The sequence below is a fragment of the Loxodonta africana genome, chromosome 12, assembly GCF_030014295.1.
Source record: "Loxodonta africana isolate mLoxAfr1 chromosome 12, mLoxAfr1.hap2, whole genome shotgun sequence".
In the NCBI taxonomy this organism is placed as follows: Eukaryota; Metazoa; Chordata; class Mammalia; order Proboscidea; family Elephantidae; genus Loxodonta; species Loxodonta africana.
The window spans coordinates 68,350,462-68,370,025 of record NC_087353.1 but is presented as its reverse complement, the minus strand read 5'-3'; the positions used below and the strand labels follow the sequence as shown (position 1 = coordinate 68,370,025).

Below are 19,564 nucleotides of genomic sequence, written 5' to 3'. Positions count from 1 at the left end.
GGCATGAGTCCTAACTTTCAGCCTATGCCCACACTGCTGCAATTAACCACCTAATTACTTCAATGATGAACCTTCCCCCAGCTGTGATACGCCCTCATCGTAGAGCTCTGGGGCGTGAGCCAATCTTCTTCAGTTGTATGAATCGTGAAGGCCCAGGTCTAAAGAGCCAAGGTTGTGATTCTTCTAGCCAATGCCTTCTTGGCCCCAATTTAAAATTCCTACACACAAGTCCTAATGGAAGAATGGGGGATGTTTCAACTTGAATTAGTGTCACGATCAAGTCAACATAAAATAGATTTATCTACTGTTTCAATGTATTGAGGCAAAGTGCTCTGTTTTGAGAACAAATCACCATAGCAACTCAGCCGCCCCAGTTACAGTAAGCTCAGAAGGACCAAAAATAAAAATCCTTACCAACTCTTAGGATTGGCTAATGAGAACTGCTAAACATTGACTTCCAGTTTACAGACCTTAGCCGCCGTTTTCCTTTGTTTGTTCCATAAATTGATGAAGGGGATGCTCTACATAACAACGAAACTCTTACAGAGGGGTTCCAGCCAGTTCCCCTGCCAGCTTAAAGGCAAGCAGACCTCACTGCCAAATATCAGGATTTTGTTATTATGATAGAGGGCTTCAGAAAAGGGATCTTTTGTGTCTTTATTGCAGCTTGCTGGTTCTGTTCCAAGGTGGGGGTATCTGGTAATACAATGCTGGTCTTTAAGGAGAGGCAAATCAATAGAAAAACAGGTTTTCTGTAGGTGTGAGCGGAAGAAAAACACCCTCCTGCCCCGCTCCCCACACTGGGCTTTGGTTCCATTATCTGTTCTCTTTCTAGCATCTTCCTTCTCCCACTCTGTGCCTTCCTCCTGAAGGCAACAAACAAATCCGCCTTTTGACTTGCTGCTTGCCCCCTTCTCTTTTTTCTTCCTTCTGACTGCCCCGGTGGCTCTCTCTCTCAGTCTTACATCATGAGGCCACCAGGTCTCACACCACTCAACCTCTTTGTAATTGATGTTGTGGGCCATTAACTTGAAATTCTCTTGTGCTTTTCATTCTGGGTGCTGCATGACCCAGATTCTTTTTCTTCTAATATTCTGTCTCCTGTCTTCCCAGCCCCTAAATTTGGGCATATTCCAAAGTTGTTGGTCCTTTCATCTGTTTTTGCCTTAACCACTTATCTACTGGACATCTTCAATTCTCACTTCCATGCAGACATCTACTACATCTTGAATTGAGACTGGCCCCTGACTACTGGCTATCTCAAAATCAATCTGGTCAGAATGGAATTTCTCCTTCTCCCCAATAAATTTAGCCATCTCCAGACTTTCTTTTTTCTGTTAACAGCATCATTTCCTAAGCCCAGGCTTAAAAGTTAGGTGCTATTTAGACTCTTCCTAGACATACATTTCCATTGCTACATTGCATAGACTGTCCCTCTTTGATGCTTCTTCAGTTGATGCCCTTCTTTTCATTTCCAAAGCTATAATCCTATATTCAGGCCCCATTACCTCTTGCATCAATTGTTACAACAGCTTCTGAAATCCTCCCTCCTACTTAGCAAGGAAGGACTCTGGGTGGTGCAAATGGTTTGTGCTTGGCTGCTAACCAAAAGGTTGGCAGTTGGAGCTTACCCAGTGGTGCCACGTAAGAAAGATCTTGTGATCTGCTTCTGTAAAGATTATAGCCAAGAAAGCCCTATGGAGCAGTTCTACTCTGTAACACATGGGGTTTTCATGAATCAGAATCCACTCTATGGCAACAGCTTTAGCTCCGGTTTTAGGAAGCAAGGTATGATGGAAATACAAGAGGCTTTGGAGTTGGAATCCCATTTTTGTCATTTACCTTCTGTGTGACCTTAATTTCTTCACCTGGCAGAGTCTTAGTTCCCTCATCTTCAAAGAGGTATAACCTCTCCCTCATTTAAAGAGGTAACACACAGAAAGTATCCAGCAGAGTACCCGCACACTATAAGTGCTCAATTAATATTAGTTCCCTTTCATTTCAAACTCACTTCTGCCAAAGTCTAAAAATAGACCTCTTGGTCACATCCTCCCCTCTTAAAAAACCTTCATTTTTCTACTGAAATAAGAACTCCTCTGTCTAGCACTTAAAAGACTTCCATGAGACGGCCCCAACGTATCATACCTACTCTAGTGTCCAAGATCTTTCTTTAAACAGCACATTCTATTTCCCATCTGCTTCTCTGCTAAAGCTGCAGACTCGGACTGAGATGTACCCTCCCCTCATCACTATTGAAATCCTAGCCATTCCTCGAGACTCATCTCGAATTCTACCTCCTCCATGTGGCTGTTCTTGACCTCTACACCTGGATGTGACCTCCTTCCTCTGACCTCCATAGTATTTAAACTTCTCTTGTCACATTTTTTTTTTTTACAATTCAATATTTTTAGTTTATTCACAGAGTTGTGCAACCATCACCACAATTTTTTTTTTTTATTGTGATTTAGGTGAAAGTTTACAAAGCAAATTAGTTTCTCATTAAACAATGCACCAATAGTTTTCTGACATTGGTTGCCAACCTCATGTGTCAACACTTACACCTTCTCCACCCTGGTTTCCTTGTTTCCTTCCATTCGTCCAGTTTTCTTATCCGTTCCTGCTTTCTCGTCTTTGCTTTTGGGCTGGTGTGCCCATTTAGTCTCATATACGTGATTGAACTATGACACAAACACATTCCTCACGTGTGTTATTGTTTGCCCTATAGACCTGTCCAATCTTTGGCTGAAGGGTGACTTCAGTACTGAGTTAAAAGGGTGTCAGGGGCATACTCTCGGGGTTTCTCTGTCTCAGACCAGCAAATCTGGTCAATTCTTTATGAATTTGAATTTTGTTCTATATTTTCCTCCCACTCTGTCTGGGATTCTCTATTGTAATCCCTGTAGGAGCAGTGAGTGGTGGTAACGACGCACCATCTAGTTGTGCTGGGCCAGTTTAATGGAGGCTGTGGTAGTTGTGGTCCATTAGTCCTTTGGATTAATCTTTCCCTTGTGTCTTTGGTTTTCTTTATTCTCCCTTGCTTTAGCTAGGATGGGACCAGTAGATGTACCTTAGATGGCCGCTTTTAAGACTCCACGCTACTCACTGCAGTCGGATGTAGATCACCACAATTTTAGGACATTTTTATCATCCCCAAAAGAAACCTTTTACCTTTTAGTAATCTCATTGTGGTTTTGATTTGAATTCCCCTAATGATGTTGAATATATTTTCATGTGTTTATTGGTCATCTGTACATCTTCTTTGGAGAAATGTCTATTTAAATTCTTTACACATTTTCTAAGTGGGTTATTTGTCTTTTATATTGTTGAGTTGTAAGAGTTCTTTATATATTCAGAATACAAGTCCCTTATCAGATATATGATTCACAAAAACTTCATCACATCATGCATTATTGTCTTTTTACTTTCTTCATTGTGTCTTTTGAAACACAAGTCTTTAAGAAGTCCAATGTATCTGTTTTTCTTTTCATTACTTGTACTTCTGATGTCTAATCTAAAAAGTCATTGACTAAGGTCACAAAGATTTACTGCTATGTTATCTTCTAAGAATTTTAGTTTTAGCTCTTGTTTTTAGGTCTATGATCCATTTGTGTTGATTTTTAAAAAATATTTTATTGTGATTTTGGAGAAAATTTACATAGCAAATAGGTTCTCACTTAGCAATTTCTATACATATTATTCAGTGACATTGGTTACACTTTTCACAATGTGTCAGTGTTCTCATTATTTCCATTCTGGTTGTTCTGTTTCCACTAATATAGCTTCCTTATCTTCTCATCTTTGATTTAGGGTAAATGTTGACTGTTAGGTCTCATTTAAATGATTGTTTAAAGGAGCACAGTACTCATGGGTGATATTATTTATTTTATGAACCACTCTATCTTTTGGCTGATAGATGAGCACTGGGAGCAATTTGAGTTCCAAGTTTAAAGGGTATCCCAGGGCAACAGTCTTGGGCGTTCCTCTAGTCTCTACTGGTCTTGAGTAATTTTTGTATATGGTTAGAGGTAGGGATCCAAATTCATTCTCCTGCATGTGGCTATGCAGTTGTCCCAGCACTGTTTGTTAGGAAGACTATACTTTCCCTATTGAATCTCTTGGCACCCCTGTCAAAAATCAATTGACCATAAATGGGAGAGTTCATTTCTGGACACCTAATTCTATTTCGTTGATCTATATATCTTTATGCTGTTACCACACTGTCTTGATTACTGTCGCTTTTTACCAGCTTTTTTTTTCTTTTAATTTTTATTGAGTTTCAAGTGAACGTTTACAAATCAAGTCAGTCTGTCACATATAAGTTTATATACACCTTACTCCATATTCCCACTTGCTCTCCCCCTAATGAGTCAGCCCTTCCAGTCTCTCCTTTCGTCTTGTCACATTTTTTAAGGAGCCCTGGTAGTACAGTGCTTAAGCGCTTGGTTGCTAACCAAAAGGTCTGCGGATCAAACCCACCAGCTGCTTCGTGGGAGAAGGATGTGGCAGTCTGCTTCTGTAAAGATTACAGTCTTGGAAACCTTATGGGGCAGTTCTCCTCTCTCCCATGAGCTCTACTCTGTCACTATGAGTTGGAATTGACCTGATGACAATGGATTTTGTGGCGTTTTTATTATTCTACTCACTCATTTTCTGCTTTTGACTTCTCTTCACTGTAAGACTGAATGCCCCTTCATGGTACACTGTATACTGTTACAGCATCTACTCAGGCAGCCCTCTGTGCTACACGATAAATGCACTATACCGACAACACAGCTGACCAGTCACGGTTCTCTTAGCCTGCTAAACTACCTTCTTTCCTGAGCTTCTGTCGGGTGGCACCCTTCCCAGAAACAAAGTGGCTCAGGGAGGCAAATTTCTTACTCAGTGCAGAGTAGACTTCAAATTCTCTAAGGATAATAATGATAGGAAACCCATGTCATGAAACATGGTTTATTCACTATGTCATGAATCCTACGAAACCCCTTGTTTGAAATCATAGTTGATTTTGTTTACTTTTATCTTCCAGGGTTCAGGCAGCGGTGTTCTTCTCATGTAGAAATATCCGAGTCATGCAAATGGATCCTTGGCAATGTCTGAAATTACTCCCCTTCCTCATTCATGAAACAGTCTCTTTAACACTGATAGCAATGGGGACACAGGGCTCAGATGAAATGCTCTGGAAGTGAGCTTTTGTAAACAGGATGAGGAATAAGGGTCTGCTGAGCATTACGCCAGCATCTTAGAGTCTAACTGTTAAAATTAGTATTTTAGCAATTTACAGTTTTTAATATTAACATCTTAGAATCAAATTATAGTTCTTATATATGTGTAAGCATGTGTGTATGTGAGCATGCACACGCACACACATCCTATCTATCTGCTTTACAAGGTTTCACTCTAGGATGTGTTGTAGTTGTGACCTTTGAAAGCAGATCACCAGGCCTGTCTTCCAAGGCACCTCTGGATGGGTTTGAACCTCCAACTGTCAGCTAGTAGTAGAGTGCTCAACCATTTGTGTCACCCACAGACTCCCTTTTGGATGTATGAGACTGGAAATACAGATTTATTACATGGGAGCTTATGCTGGCAATACTATTTTCAAAAAGTTATAAAGATGACTCTCATATAAATGTAAAAAAACAAGAGTCGATGATTTTTTTTCAACTTAATTAATGAGGAAACCAGTAAGATGTTAAAATTGGTTCAAAAGACAATCCGAGGCTGTGGAGATTTATAGTTGGCCAGTCAAAGGAATGTAGAAATAAATCTGCTAATAAATGTAAAACTGGTTCATGCCTCCCCCCTGCCAAGCAATAACCTTTGCAATGATACTGGACAAGAATCCTCATCTTGGTATCTGATTTCTACAAGTTAACTTCTATTCTTATAGAGCTGCAAAACAGCCTTCCTAATCATCAGAAAAGGGTACATACCCTAGAAAATCAGATAATCCCTGGGCAGCATAGGCTACTAGACAACACACAGCACTGCACAGAAACGGCGCTCAGTATTCACTTACCTGCTTCCATGTTTTGCATTCTTGCTCTTGATGCTGATATCTAAGAGGCATGAAAACAAACCAATTTGCTTTTTTATGACATATTTGTAGTCAGATATATGAAAGTAGGCACAAACCACAGTCCCCCAACATTCCTCAAGGGCTCTGGAGTCAGATTGCTTGGGCTCCACCATTTACTGCTTGGTGAATCTGGGCAAATTACTTAAACTCTCTGTGCCTCAGTTTCATCATTGTAACAAGCCTACCTTAGGCTTGTTATGAGACTTAAATAAAACAATGCAACAGTGCTCAATAAATGGGTTATATTACTACTACTAAGAAAGGATTCATTATTCTACCAAAGTCTTTAAGACTTTAAAACATTTTGAGAAATAACCTTATACCTTGTTAAAAAGGGATACAGTTCTACATTTTAAAGCAGAAGCAAAAATATCTAAATCATTGCAATGAGCTAATTAGCAAGCAAATAATTAAACTTGTTTAAGAGATTACAATAAAATCCCAGATGTGTCAAAAGGATAATTCACTTATTTCACCTCTGACATTAAAGGAACAAAAATGTATGAGGCAGGGGGTGCAGGGTGGAGAGGGCAGAAGACTAACCTTTGTTAAGATGTCTCAGGCACTGTGCCTACCCATACTCATCAACAAGTGAGTGTTTTCGGAAGAAGCATCTTCCCCCTGCCCCCTTAAGGAGACATGCTACAAAACAAAAAGCGGTAAGGGAAAAGGACCAAAAGAAAAATACATTGAAGCCTTAGAAAATGCATTATTAAGCAAGTCAAAGATCAAAAGAAGGGATTCAAAGAGCATTTCAACTTCAATAATTTATTCTGCATAACAGAAAAAAAAATTAAACATTCTCTGAATTTCAAATTATATTTACCAACACATTGCTGGTAATACATGGCCTTTCACTCCACATGGTTATTTTTACTTTGCCCACAAAATGTTAAGGAAAATATTGAATACACGTTTTCTTAAAAACACACACATACACAACTCTGATACAATTGATACAAATCAGTTGTGTCTCCCTCCCATCCAAATTTTGACCTAAACACCCTTAAATTAAAAAAACGTAGTGGTGTAGGCCACCAAAATCCCAATTATAAGATGAGAAATCATGTGCTGAAGCTCAGAACTGGACAGGAAACAGCTACGAATCAAAACAGAAAGCCAAAGAATAAAGACAAATGACACCCCTATTAAAGCCTGCATAAATTTTCATATATTCAAGCCTGAGAAAAAGAATTTTTCTAAAACGTTGGGTATTCTTGGTTAAACTGAACACAAAAGGGAATTTCCCTAAGGGTTTCCGAGCCAAAGGAAAATCAAATTATGCTTGAAAAACAAAAGTAAAGACCAGTAATGTCTGTCTCCCCCCTCATTCCTTCTTCAGGTTTGCTTTTGTGTAGGTTTTCATGCTGAAGACCATTTATTATTTCGATGCTTTATAATTTCAGCGTGACCACATCTAGACTCAACCCTCTATGTCCCAACTGGCTGAGGAATTAGACAATTATTTTCAGTCCCTCATGAGCTGGGAAACTGCATCCCGTGTGTACTCAAATAAAAAAAAAAAAGTAGGTATTTAGCCACAAAGCCTCGGACTGAAAGAGGAAGAATTGCCAAAAGGACATTATTTACTGCCACCATTAAAAATGATTTCTTCTTGTATATTTTTAAGATAAATAACATGATTCAAGCAAATAAATCTGAAAATGATTTCCCACAATATTTCATGTTCAAATTTTTTATGCAAAAAACTTATAAAATAGAACAATAATGTTGGCCTAGCTTTTAAAAAAGGTTTTAAGAAATCTAAAAATGAAGTTAAGTAAATTAGGTGGTATTTTTAAAGGAAAAAAGCAAAGTTAACAAAATGATGCTAGAAAATATGGTAATACATTAATTCTAAATGTGTGCATTTCTAGCTCCTTAACCAAAGATTCTTAGATTAAAAAAACTTGCAAAAAAATTTCATAAAATACTTGATGAATGTATTAAAAGCTTCCTGCAACTGGAAATACACTGGGATACATTTACATAGTTGGAAGAGAGCCTGTGGCCCATAATGACCATTTTAGAGTTCATTAGAAAGTATCTTTCATAATTTAACTGCACATGAACTAGCACACCTGTCTTCAGGTAACCATTAGATACATAAGCAAGCAGCAGAATTCCACAGCCAAGGTACACAGGTACTAAATACAATGGAGACTGTTATCTGTGTTGCACTAGAAAACAAGGAACATTTGATATGGTGACTTAAGAAGTAACTGTTTTGAAAACTTAGCATGGAATAAAATTCTTATCAAAGATGGTGTACTTTAAGATTTCCCTTTCATATGATACAACAAGGTGGAGTTATACAAGAAGGCAGGTAGAATTATACAAGTAGAAAAAACCAGAAATTACATACCACAAGCAGAAGTGCTAGAAAAGGGTGAAAAAAACTATAGCTATTATTACCATTTGAAGTGGTATGTCTATTTTAATGTATTTTTAACTCTGATTGAACTCTTCAATAAATACCGAAGTGAATGTTAAGATCTGTTCTCTACGTTTCTGTTTTCTATTCTAGAGGATACATTTTTAATTTTGGGATACAATTAGGAGCCCAGATCTTTGTTCTACCTTAAAGTGATTTTTGTTTCTTATTCTCTGCCCTACTCTCCAAATTACCTTGCAGAGTTCTCTCTTAACCTCTGTGGTTACTGACACTCCTGAATTCGCTCCTTGTATGGAGTTCAAAAACCCATAAACATTCTTAAATACTAATAACCAAGATGCTAGTATGAGAGAAAGAGTTTGGAAATGACAGTTAAAAGTACTTTTGTTAAAGACAACTGTGAGTTACTCAGTCCACTGTATATTCTAAATATACCAAATGGGACAAACAAAAAAATGACTGACATGGATGAGAAGTCAAACTGTGTGATATGGCAAGCAGGGCTGATGTCTTCATCTGCTCTTGAGGTAGAAAATTCACTGATTTCTAAAGAAGCGAATCGCTTAAATCAATAATGTTTAAATATAAAAGTTTTAAAATTACACAAAGATGCTATGAATGTCCTGTATGTACACATCAGTAAAAAGCTAAACCAAATCAGTCAGAAGAAGGTTTAGAATGAGATTTTATTTATGGAAGCTTTTTATATAGTCTACTTATTTGCTTATAATCCTTTTATCTCAACTCAGGGAAGGAAACAAACCTTAACAGCTCTGAGGGCTGCTCTGGGCCACTCGCTTGCTCACATTTGAGCCCTCCTGCACAGAGAGAAAGTGAGAAGTGGAGAATCAAAGAGAGGATGAGCTTGTGTTGTGTTTCGAAGGGACATGATGCTGGTGGTGTTAGGATACAGGGTGAGAGGTTGGGAAAAGAGGAAGTCTCAAGAGATGCCCTAACTAGCCATTTGGGCTTAGAGATCTCTGGGATTTTTAGGAGTTTGACTATCTGTAAAAACGGAATTCTAAGGGCTCCTTCACCCATACCATCACATTTTATAAAGAGGTAATTAATTTTATGTTTTAAAAATACTGGTTTTGGACAATCAAGTTATAATACACGCTACATATATTCAAGTGATTAGAAAACCAGTGAGTCGGTTGTAGAGGTGGCTGTTTTAAATTAGTAGAAGGGAGTCCCCACGAATTTTTCTTAGAGGCAGATAGGTGGAAGAAACACGGAGACGAAGAAAATGTGGGGGAGAGAACTAGGCAGGAACTGCAAAGAGATGTATCCTTGTCCGTGTTCCAGGGGGCCCCTTTGTAGGCAGAGAGCAAGAACATGATTGCACGCTTTATCAGTGTGTTTAAGAAACACACACTTCTGCTTGTTTCAAAAATGGTCCTCTATAAATACTTGTAGAAACTTAACCTGATGTCATTTTAAAATTGATTATACTACAATCAGGCATACACACTGCAGGGAAGGATGAGAGTGGACATGGGAAAGTTAAAATGCTGCTAAGTTCAGAGAGGGCTCTTGGCTTCTGTTCCACTGACCTAGGAAACAGGCCGCACAATCATTAAAAGCCTTGGAAGAGAATAAAAGACTGAGCGATAATTAATAATGACCTATACTGGCTGGCAAAGAGCCATTAAAGAGCACAGTCATGGCATACGAAAACAGCTACTATTGTTCATTTTCTCATTTTCCCTTTAGACACAACTTCTGCATACGAGGTGTGAATGAAGTCATAAAGCTGCTTAGCATTTGCAGCATTCCCCAGAATACTCGTGAGCTTGTCTTGTGATAGGGTTGCTAACTCTGCCATGTTCTTGACGTGGTTCATCAAGGAGCGACAGTTCTTGGCATTCACCCCTGGCATTTTCAACAAGAAGTCCTGGGGACCGGGATTATACTTTTCTGACTCGGGAAGGGTTTCAGAATCTGCTGTGATAGCCATGGCTGTTGTTGCATCAGGCTGTGGCTTATTTTGTTTCAGCTCCTCAAACAACTCCGCAGTTGCATGAGGGGAGGGGCACCAAAGAATCCGAAGCCTGGGGAAGTGCAGAGTAAGAAGGGTGAGCTTGGAACTGATGTCGTTGCTGGAGATCTCCTGATATAAGGCACCTCGTGACGTGAGAGAGAAGGGCTTACTGGGGTCAAATTCAATCAGAAGCACTGGCCGCTTGTAATATCGGGACATGGAGATGCACTGGCTATAGAGGCGGCCATTATTTAAGGAGCCAATCAAATCACTGACACTCTTGCGCTCCACGCACATTTCTGGAGTCAGAATGTAATCTCCAACCTCCAAAGTCACCGGTTCAATGTCAATGCCACGACGATGGAGCAGAGATGGCAGTTCACTTCGAAATTCACGCATGTCTACAACTATACTTTGCTGTGTAACACTCTGTTCCTGGCCGCCTATGGAGAAAAAGTAGCATTTTAAGTAATGTCACTGAGGAAGAACTCTCAAAGAATGGAATGTAACAAAGTTTAAAATCTATGCTTCCTTAACAACAAAAAGACAAACAGCCCAACTGAAAAATGGGCAAAGAAAAGTCTTGAACAGATATTTCTCCAACAGATACACAAATGGCCAGTAAGCTCATGAAAAGACATTCAATGTCATTAATTATTAAAACAAAACAAAACAACCAAACCCATTGCCGTCGAGTTGATTCCGACTCACAGCAACCCTATAGGACACAATAGAACTGCCCCATAGAGTTTCCAAGGAGCGCCTGGTGGATTCAAAGTGCCGACCTTTTGGTTAGCAAACATAGCTCTTAACTAATATGCCACCAGGGTCATCAGGGAGATGCAAATCAAAACCACAATGAGATACCACTTCACACCTACTAGGATTGCTATGATGAAAACAAAACAAAACCAAAAAATCAGAAAATAGTAGGTGCTGGCAAGGATATGGAGAAATTAGAATCCTCACCCATTGCTGATGGGAACGCAAAATGGTACCGCTGCTGTGGGAAAACAGTGTGGCACTTCCACAGAGTTAAACATGGAATTACCACAGGACTCCAGCAAATCCCAATCCTGGGTATATATGCAAAAGAATTGAAAGCAGGGACTCAAAAAGATATCTGCATAACAATGTTCACTGCAGCACTATTCACAATAGTCAAAAGGTGAAAACCACCTTAATGTTCATCAACAGACGAATGGATAAACAAAATGTCGTATATACATCCAATGGAATGCCACCCAGCCAAAAAGAGAAATGAAATCCTGATAATGTGCTATAACATGGATGAATCTTGGAAACATTATGCTGAGTGAAGTCAGTCAGTCATAAAAAGACAAATATTATATGGTCCCACTTATATGAAGTAGGCAAACATATAGAGACCAAAGTTTATTAGTGGTTACCAGGTGTAGGAAGGAGGGGGAAGGGGAACCATCGCTTAGGAGGCCCTGAGTTTCTGTGAATGGTGGTGAAATGATGTGGAGAAGGACAGTGGTGACGGTTAATGATGAACATAATTCAGTGTCACTGAATTATACGTGTAAAAAGTGTTGAATTGGCAAATGTTTTGTTATACACATTTTTACCACAATTTAAAAAGAAGCTAAGTTTTTGTTGTTAATCTTGCATTATATCCGATAAGGGTTGAATATACAAAATATATATAAAACATCTACAACTTAACAAAAAGACAACCCAAACAGAAAGTGGGCAGAGGACTTAGACATTTCATCAAAAAGGACATTCAAATGGCCAACAAGCACATGAAAAGACGCTCAATGTCATTAGTCTTTGCTGTTATTGTGTTCCATCGAGTTGATTCTGACTTATAGTGACCCTATAGGACAGAGTAGAACTACCCGTAGGGTTTCCCAGGTTGTAATTTTTATGACAGTAGATCACCAGCTTTTCAGTTAGTAGCCAAGCATTTAACCACTGCGTTGGGGAGATGCAAATCAAAACCACAGTGAGATGCTTCACTCTCACTGGAATGGCTATGATCAAAAAACCAGAAAATAACAGGTGTTGGTGAGGATGCGGAGCAACAGGAACCCTCATCCATTGCTGGTGGGAATGTAAAACAGGACAGCCAGCATGGAAAACAGTCTGGTGGTTCCTCAAAAACTGAACATAGAATTACCACATGACCCAGCAATCCCAATCCTAGGTCTATACCCAGAAGAAGTGAAAGCAGAAACGCAAACAGAAACCTGTACACCAATATTCACTGCAGTGCTGTTCACAAAAGCCAAAAGGACAATCAAAATGTCCATCAATAGGTAAGTGGATAAACAAAATCTGATATACACACACAATGAGATACTGCTCAGCCATAAAGAAAGATGACATTCTGACGTGTGCCACAACACAGATGAACCTTGAAAACATCACGTTGAGTGAACTAAGTCATTCGCAAAAGGACAAATATTACATGATCTCACTTACATAAAATAAGCAATAGAAACCAAATATATTAATGGTTACCAAGAGAAGGGAAGAAGGGCGGGGGGGAGCTTTCACTAGAGACACTGAGTTTCTATTAATTGTGTGGGAATGATTTGGAAAAGGATAGTGGGAAGGGGTGGACAACTTAAAGAATGTACTCAATGTCACGGAATTGTACGTGTAGAAATCGTTGAGATGGTGTATGTCTTGTTATGTATGTTTTCACCACAATAAGATTAAAAAAATTTTTCTTCTGAGTCTCAACGAGTGAAATGTAAAAGTGACTTTGGAACACCACTCACTTCTAAGCTACAGTGCCTAAGACGCAAGCCCACTTACTTTACAACTGAGGAGCCTTAGATCCAGGGAGGACCTGTGGTTAGTGGATGGCAGAGTAGGCACTAGAATATGGGAGCAGATAACCTCTCCTGGGCCTAACACTCAATCTTAAAAGTTTGTTGAGAAAAATCAAGCTTCTGCAGGGTAACTCTGAAGCTCACAGTTCTTTGCAGGCAACGGGAGTGCTGGGGAGAGCATGGGACTCACCTGCTTTCCGAGTGTCAGCGGAGGCATCTGCTGATGTGCTGCCTCTTGCTAAGTCCAGGTTGGTTTCATCTCTGCCTTCTCTTTCTTCAGGGATAACCATGCTAGCTTTTTCCCTGGGGGAGAACATTTAAAACACTGTTCAAACTCATTTCAAAATTCTAGATCTTCATCTTTTGCAAACTCTAATGTACAAGATGACGTATAGAACCATAGTGACAAAGAGGAGCAGGAAATACATTAGAAGTAAAGCTGCACGGACAAATGATGGGTAAAGGAAGTCGGAGTAATTTCTTGGTTGGGTACTACTCCCTGATCTTCAGAATAAAAAAAGGCATTGACTGTTCTCTATTGTATACGTCGAGCACTTTGATACATGAAATAAGACACAGAAAGATCTACAAATACACAAAGTTATCATTAGTACATTTTTTAAACAGATTTCAAGGGGCCAGACAATAGCTCTAGTTCCCATTTTCCCCTCATTATTCTCAATACCAGGGTCAAGTGTCACCTGCTGAAAAATTCTTTGCAATGGCAGTGGCTATGGCAGTCACTCATTACTTCTCCATTATGTTTACTATTCTCTACTTGGAAGGAGCCCTGGTGGCACAGTGGTTAAGAGTTTGGCTGCTAACTGAAAGGTTGGTGGTCCGAATCCACCAGCTACTCTGTGGAAGGTGTTGTAGTCTGCTTCCGTAAAAGATTACAGCCCTGGAAACCCTAAGGGGCAGGTCTCCTCTGTCCTACAGGGTCGCTATGAGTTAGAATTGACTTGATAGCAATGGTTTTTTTTTTTTTTTAACTCTGTGACAGATGCAAAATAATAATTTAAAAATTCACACCCATATTTCCACCTAATCCAAAGTACTGCGGTTTCTTGGTTTTGCTTTCACATCTTCAATGGCATCTGCATACCTTGAACATGACAACACAGGGAGGAGATGCTGAACTAGAAGTCTCCTCACATCGGTGTTTCTTTAAACTAGCAGACTAACCCACTTGTGATCATATCTTTTAAATGCAACATTTCAAGTAATCATGCCCCTTTCCTTTGAAAAGCAGTGACCTCCTCCAAACTATGTACACTGAGAAAGCTATTACGAATTTCTCTGCCCAGGTAGCATTTTATCATCAATACTTTTAAGTGTAACTTTTCTGCTCCCATTTGTCATCTGTAATCTACTGATCTCTCACTGCCAGATGGCCTGATCTGCTCCTTTCTGGCGGTTTTAAATAGTAGCACTGCTTTTTTTTTCCTTACATCACCACCCATAGAGGTCCTGGCAAAGAGCACATTTTCTTATTCTCACATTGAATTTTTCTCTGAGTACGGGCTCAGTGTGAATGTTCTTATAGCAAGGCACTCTCAAATTCCCCAGGTTTTCCGGCAAAGTACAAATCTTAAGAGTCTAGAAAGTGTAATCATCTGACCGCTGTGCAAAATGGGAAGATCTAATCTGTAATAAGTAGAAAATCATTGAGAGAGTTTAGAAAATTAGGCCAGACCATAGAGAAATTTACATTAAAAACTGGTATGGACATTACTGTATCGATTTAAATGTAGGAGAGTCCATGTCCTAGTTTCTTAGCACTGCTATAACAGAAATACCACAACTGGGTGGCTTTAATGAACAGAAATTTATTTTCTCACAGTTTCGGAGGCTAGAAGTGCAAATTCAGGGTGCCAGCTCTAGGGGAAGGCTCTCTCTCTCTGTGTTTGCTCTGGGGAAATGTCCATGCCTCTTTTCAGCTTCTATTCCTAGGTTCCTTGCAATCATGTGACATGTATCTTCTCCTCTTTTTGTGCTTGCTTGTTAGCTTGCTCTAATCCACTCTATCTCAAAAGACTGATTTAAGATACACCCTACATTAATAAGAGCCTTGGTGACACAGTGGTTAAATGCTCAGTTGCTGAGGTCAGTGGTTTGATCCCATTAGTTGCTCTGTGGGAGAAAGATGTGGCAGTCTGTTTCCATAAAGATGTACAACCTTGGAAACCCTATGGGGTAGTTCTTCTCTGTCCTATAGGGTTGCTAGGAGTCGAACTGACTCAACAGCAATGGGTCTACACTAATATTGCCTCATTAACACAACAAAAAACCCACTCCCAAATGGGATTGTAATTTTAGGTATACCAAAACCAATCCATTGCTGTCAAGTCAATTCTGACCCATAACAACCCTATGGGTTAGGATTTACAACACATATTTTTGTCATCTTATCAGTGTGTCAACTTGGCTAGGCCATGATTCCCAGTATGGTATGGTTGTCTATCTTTTTGTGATTTGATGTGGTTATCCTATGTTGTAAATCCTATGATATTAACGGGGCAGGATTAGAAGCAGTTATGTTAATGAGGCAGGACACAATCTATAGGATGAAGCTGTACCTTGAGTCAGTCTCTTTTGAGATAATAAAACAAAGTAGTGAGTGGAAAGGAGAGGGACCTCATCACCACCAACCAAACAAAAAGAGCCAAGAGTGGAGCATGTTCTTTGGACCTGGGGTCCCTGTGCTAAGAAGCTCCTAGACTGGGGAAGATTAATGACAAGGACCTTCCCCCAGAGCTGACAGAGAAAGCATCCCCCTGGAGCTGGCACCCTGAATTCAGACTTGTAGCCTCCTAGACTGTGACAGAATAAATTTTTCTTCAATAAAGCCATCCACTTGTGGTATTTCTGTTATAGCCACATTAGATAACTAAGACAATCTGTAACAATCCATATTCCAGGTTCTGCTGAGTGAGATTTCCAGCGTGTGCTGGGCTCACCCATATCTTGTCACTGAGCCCTTTGGTGTGTAGAATCACTTGCATAAACCAAGAACAGTACAGGTCACCCAATACCTTGCAGTTGTTGTTTTTAGGTGCCGTTGAGTTGGTTCTGACTCATAGTGACCCCATGTACAATGGAATGAAACACTGTCCAGTCCTGCGCCATCCTCACAATTGTTGCTATGTTTGAGCCCATTGTTGTAGCCACTGTGTCAATCCATCTCATTGAAGGTCTTCCTCTTTTTCACTGACCCTCTACTTAACCAAGCATGATGTCCTTTTCCAGGGACTGATCCCTCTACGTGCTTATTGGTGACAAGTAACAACTACTTTATCAAAGAAGCCTGAGGCAAAGGATGCTTTAAAAAGAGTGAAGAAATTGTTAAGAAGTACTGGCCCACATCCAGCAAAACCAGTTCTTTGATTCTATCCTCCAAATATCTCTCAAATCTGTCTATTTCTGTCCATCAGCCTAATCTTGGCTACCATCATCTCTTATCAGACGATCTCAGTAGTCTTCTAACTAATGTTCCTGCTCCTTTCATTCCTCAGTTTGATGCCAGAGAGAGTCTTTAAAAATATGTTCTTGTTAGTTGCCATTAAGTTGGCCCTGACTCACGGTGACCCCACATACAACAGAACAAAACGTTGCCCAGTCCTAGAGCATCTTCACGATCGTTGGTATGCTTAAGGCTATTGTTGTGGCCGCTGTGTATACTGAGTGCCTTCCAACATAGGGGCTCATCTTCCAGCACCATATTGGACAATATTCTGTTGTGATCCACAGGGCTTTCACTGGCTAATTTTCCCAAGTATATTGTCAGGCCTTTCTTCCTAGTCTGTCAATTTTTTCAGAAGTAGACTGCCAGGTCCTTTTTCCTAGTCTGTCTTACTCTGGAAGCTCTGCTAAACCTGTCTACCATGGGTGATCCTGCTGTTATTTGAAATACTGGTGGCATGGTTTCCAGCGTCACAGCTACATGCAAGCAACCACAAATCAACAAACTTACATATATGCAAGTGGTGGTATAAAAATGTATTTACTCACTTTCCTACTTTGAATACTTCAATATTGTCTTATTATGTTTAGAATAAAGTTCTAGATTCTTAACAGGGTCTGCTGTACCTCTGAGCCTTCACATATGGTGTTTCCTAACATAAAACTCTTCCTCCCTATCAGCCTAGTAACTTCCATCATTTTCCATGTACCAGCTTAACTATCACTTCCTCAGTGAAGCCATCCCTGATGCTCCCAACTGATATTCTCTCCTAGTACGCTCTTTACTTTGACTTTTGCAGCCGGTAGCACTCTGCACAGTTTATTACCATAGTTATAAATGCTTAGTGTCTGCCTTCCTACTAAAAGATAATCTCCAAGAGGGCACCCTTTCTCTGCACCAGTATAACATTAGCATTTTAATACTGGCACAGGGCTCAGCACATAATAGATGCTCAACAAGTATCTGTTGACCGTTTGAGCCTTGGGGCAGTGAAGGTCTAGAAGACATGGACGGATTAAGACGTGGAGGTAGTAAGCTTTGAGCTAAGTAGTAGACTGTATAACACCTTGTTTGTTATACCAATATTTCTGAAATATTTAAAAACAAAATACACACACACATATAAACCATATGTATGTATGTATGTGTGTATACATATATATACACACATAAATAGGAGTCCCTGGGTGGTACAAACGGTTAAGTGCTCAACTGCTAGCTGAAAGGCTGGTAGTTCAAACCCACTCAGAGTCACCTTGAAGACAGGCTTAGCAATCTGCTTCCAAAAGGTCACAGCCTTTAAAATCCTATGGAGCAGTTCTTCTCTGTATACGTGGGGTCACCACGACTTAGAATTAACTCGATAGTAACCAACAACAACATATACATACATACATACATATATATATATATAAAAACAACCCCTCAAAGGACATTAATAGAAAGTATATTTTCATAGCAGACTGAGAAAACTGACTAATAAGTATACGACCAGTGGCTGGAAGAGTTCATGTCCAAGGCATGCCACAGCTTTAGAGAACTGAAGGAAAGGGAAGGGTACTGCCCATGTACCATGCCAAGTCCCTCTACAGGGACTCAATGATGCTGAGTCAGTGAACACCTGTTTCCAGAAATGCATACCCTGGACTAGCCAGGGTATGTGTATATTTTAAGCATATGCTGAGAACCCACAGCCAGCACTGGAAGATGGGCCCTGTCTAAGGCCCTGGTAGGCTGACCGCCACTAAAAATAATTTCTGCCCTCTTGTTGCCACTGATACATTGCCAATGTCTGAGGCCTGGAAGACTGGTCTGGCTCAATCCCTCAGTCCAGGCCATGGTCTCCTCTAGCCTAGCCTTTTCTCTGGCTCAGCTTAATGATGCTCTGCCAAGTCCTTGCCCTGGCTTCCGAGGTCCCTTAGATCCATTTTCCCACATGAAACTGCCATCTTCTTAATAACACCTATCTTCTTAATAACAGTCTGTGAATATCTCAGTTATAAACATTTTTCTTATGTTAAATTGAAAAGCATTTTCTATTTGGATTTGGAACATTATCAGATAGCCATTCTCAAAAGCATACACATATGTTCAGACAAACATCACACTTCTTTTAAAACATTTTGCCACGGTGATTCTGTTGATGGTGAGCTGAACTGGTGGTACTGGTGGCTCCCAATGAAGAGTAAAGCAGCCACCCACCCACAGACAATGGGCGTTTGACAAGAAAAAAAAATCGTAATTCAAAACGAAGAGAGAAATCTTGTGAATAAATGCGGTACAGCAGAAAGGAAGATTTAAAACATATTTTTTAGAAAAGAAGTGTTTTGGTTATTTTTCTGATTTTTATATTGTATTTCCTTACAAATAGCAAAGCTGCTCTCTTTGTCACATTTCTAATCCTCTACTCAAAAACTGAAAAACAGTTGGAGATGGTGGAAAAGAGAGGGGAAGAGAAAACGGAAAGACAGTGAAACCTGCAAAAGCTGGAACCTGTGTAAAGTGGAAACCTGACAGAGAAGAAAAAAATATTTTCCACTAATAAGAGAGCAGTAGAAAAATGCTAAGACTGAACCCTGTCAAAGGCGGAAAACTTGTGAGACCCGGAAAAAACCAAGGCAATCCTGTTGAGTTCTGGCTCTCACTAACACGTTTCACCCTGTGTGGCGATGCATATCTGAGTGGCCACAGCCTTGAAAAATTCATGGAGCACAGTTCTGTACACGCGGGGTCGCCATATTTTCACCTTGATCCTCTTCAGCTTCTTCCCTTCTCCATCTTTACTGAGGACCAGGAGATATTCCCCCACCGAGAGAAGCCTCTGGCTCTTGAAAGG

General features: G+C 39.9%; 1 protein-coding gene across 8 annotated transcripts in view; it reads right to left on the bottom strand.

Annotated features, from left to right (window-relative positions):
• Positions 1-6,476: 6,476 nt before the first annotated feature.
• Positions 6,477-19,564, bottom strand: part of ERCC4 (ERCC excision repair 4, endonuclease catalytic subunit) — a 33,152-nt gene continuing 20,064 nt past the window's right edge. For 6 of the 8 annotated variants that reach the window (XM_010597297.3, XM_023557333.2, XM_023557334.2 and 3 more), the window contains 2 exons: positions 13,456-13,568; positions 6,480-10,901 (listed from right to left, as the gene is read on the bottom strand). In XM_010597297.3, the coding sequence (XP_010595599.2) occupies positions 10,168-10,901; positions 13,456-13,568 (847 nt within the window). In that variant the 3' untranslated portion in view covers positions 6,480-10,167. Of the gene's footprint in view, positions 10,902-13,455; positions 13,569-19,564 lie in introns of all 8 variants that reach the window. The other 2 variants (XM_023557332.2, XM_003417715.4) reach the window with 2 other exon arrangements.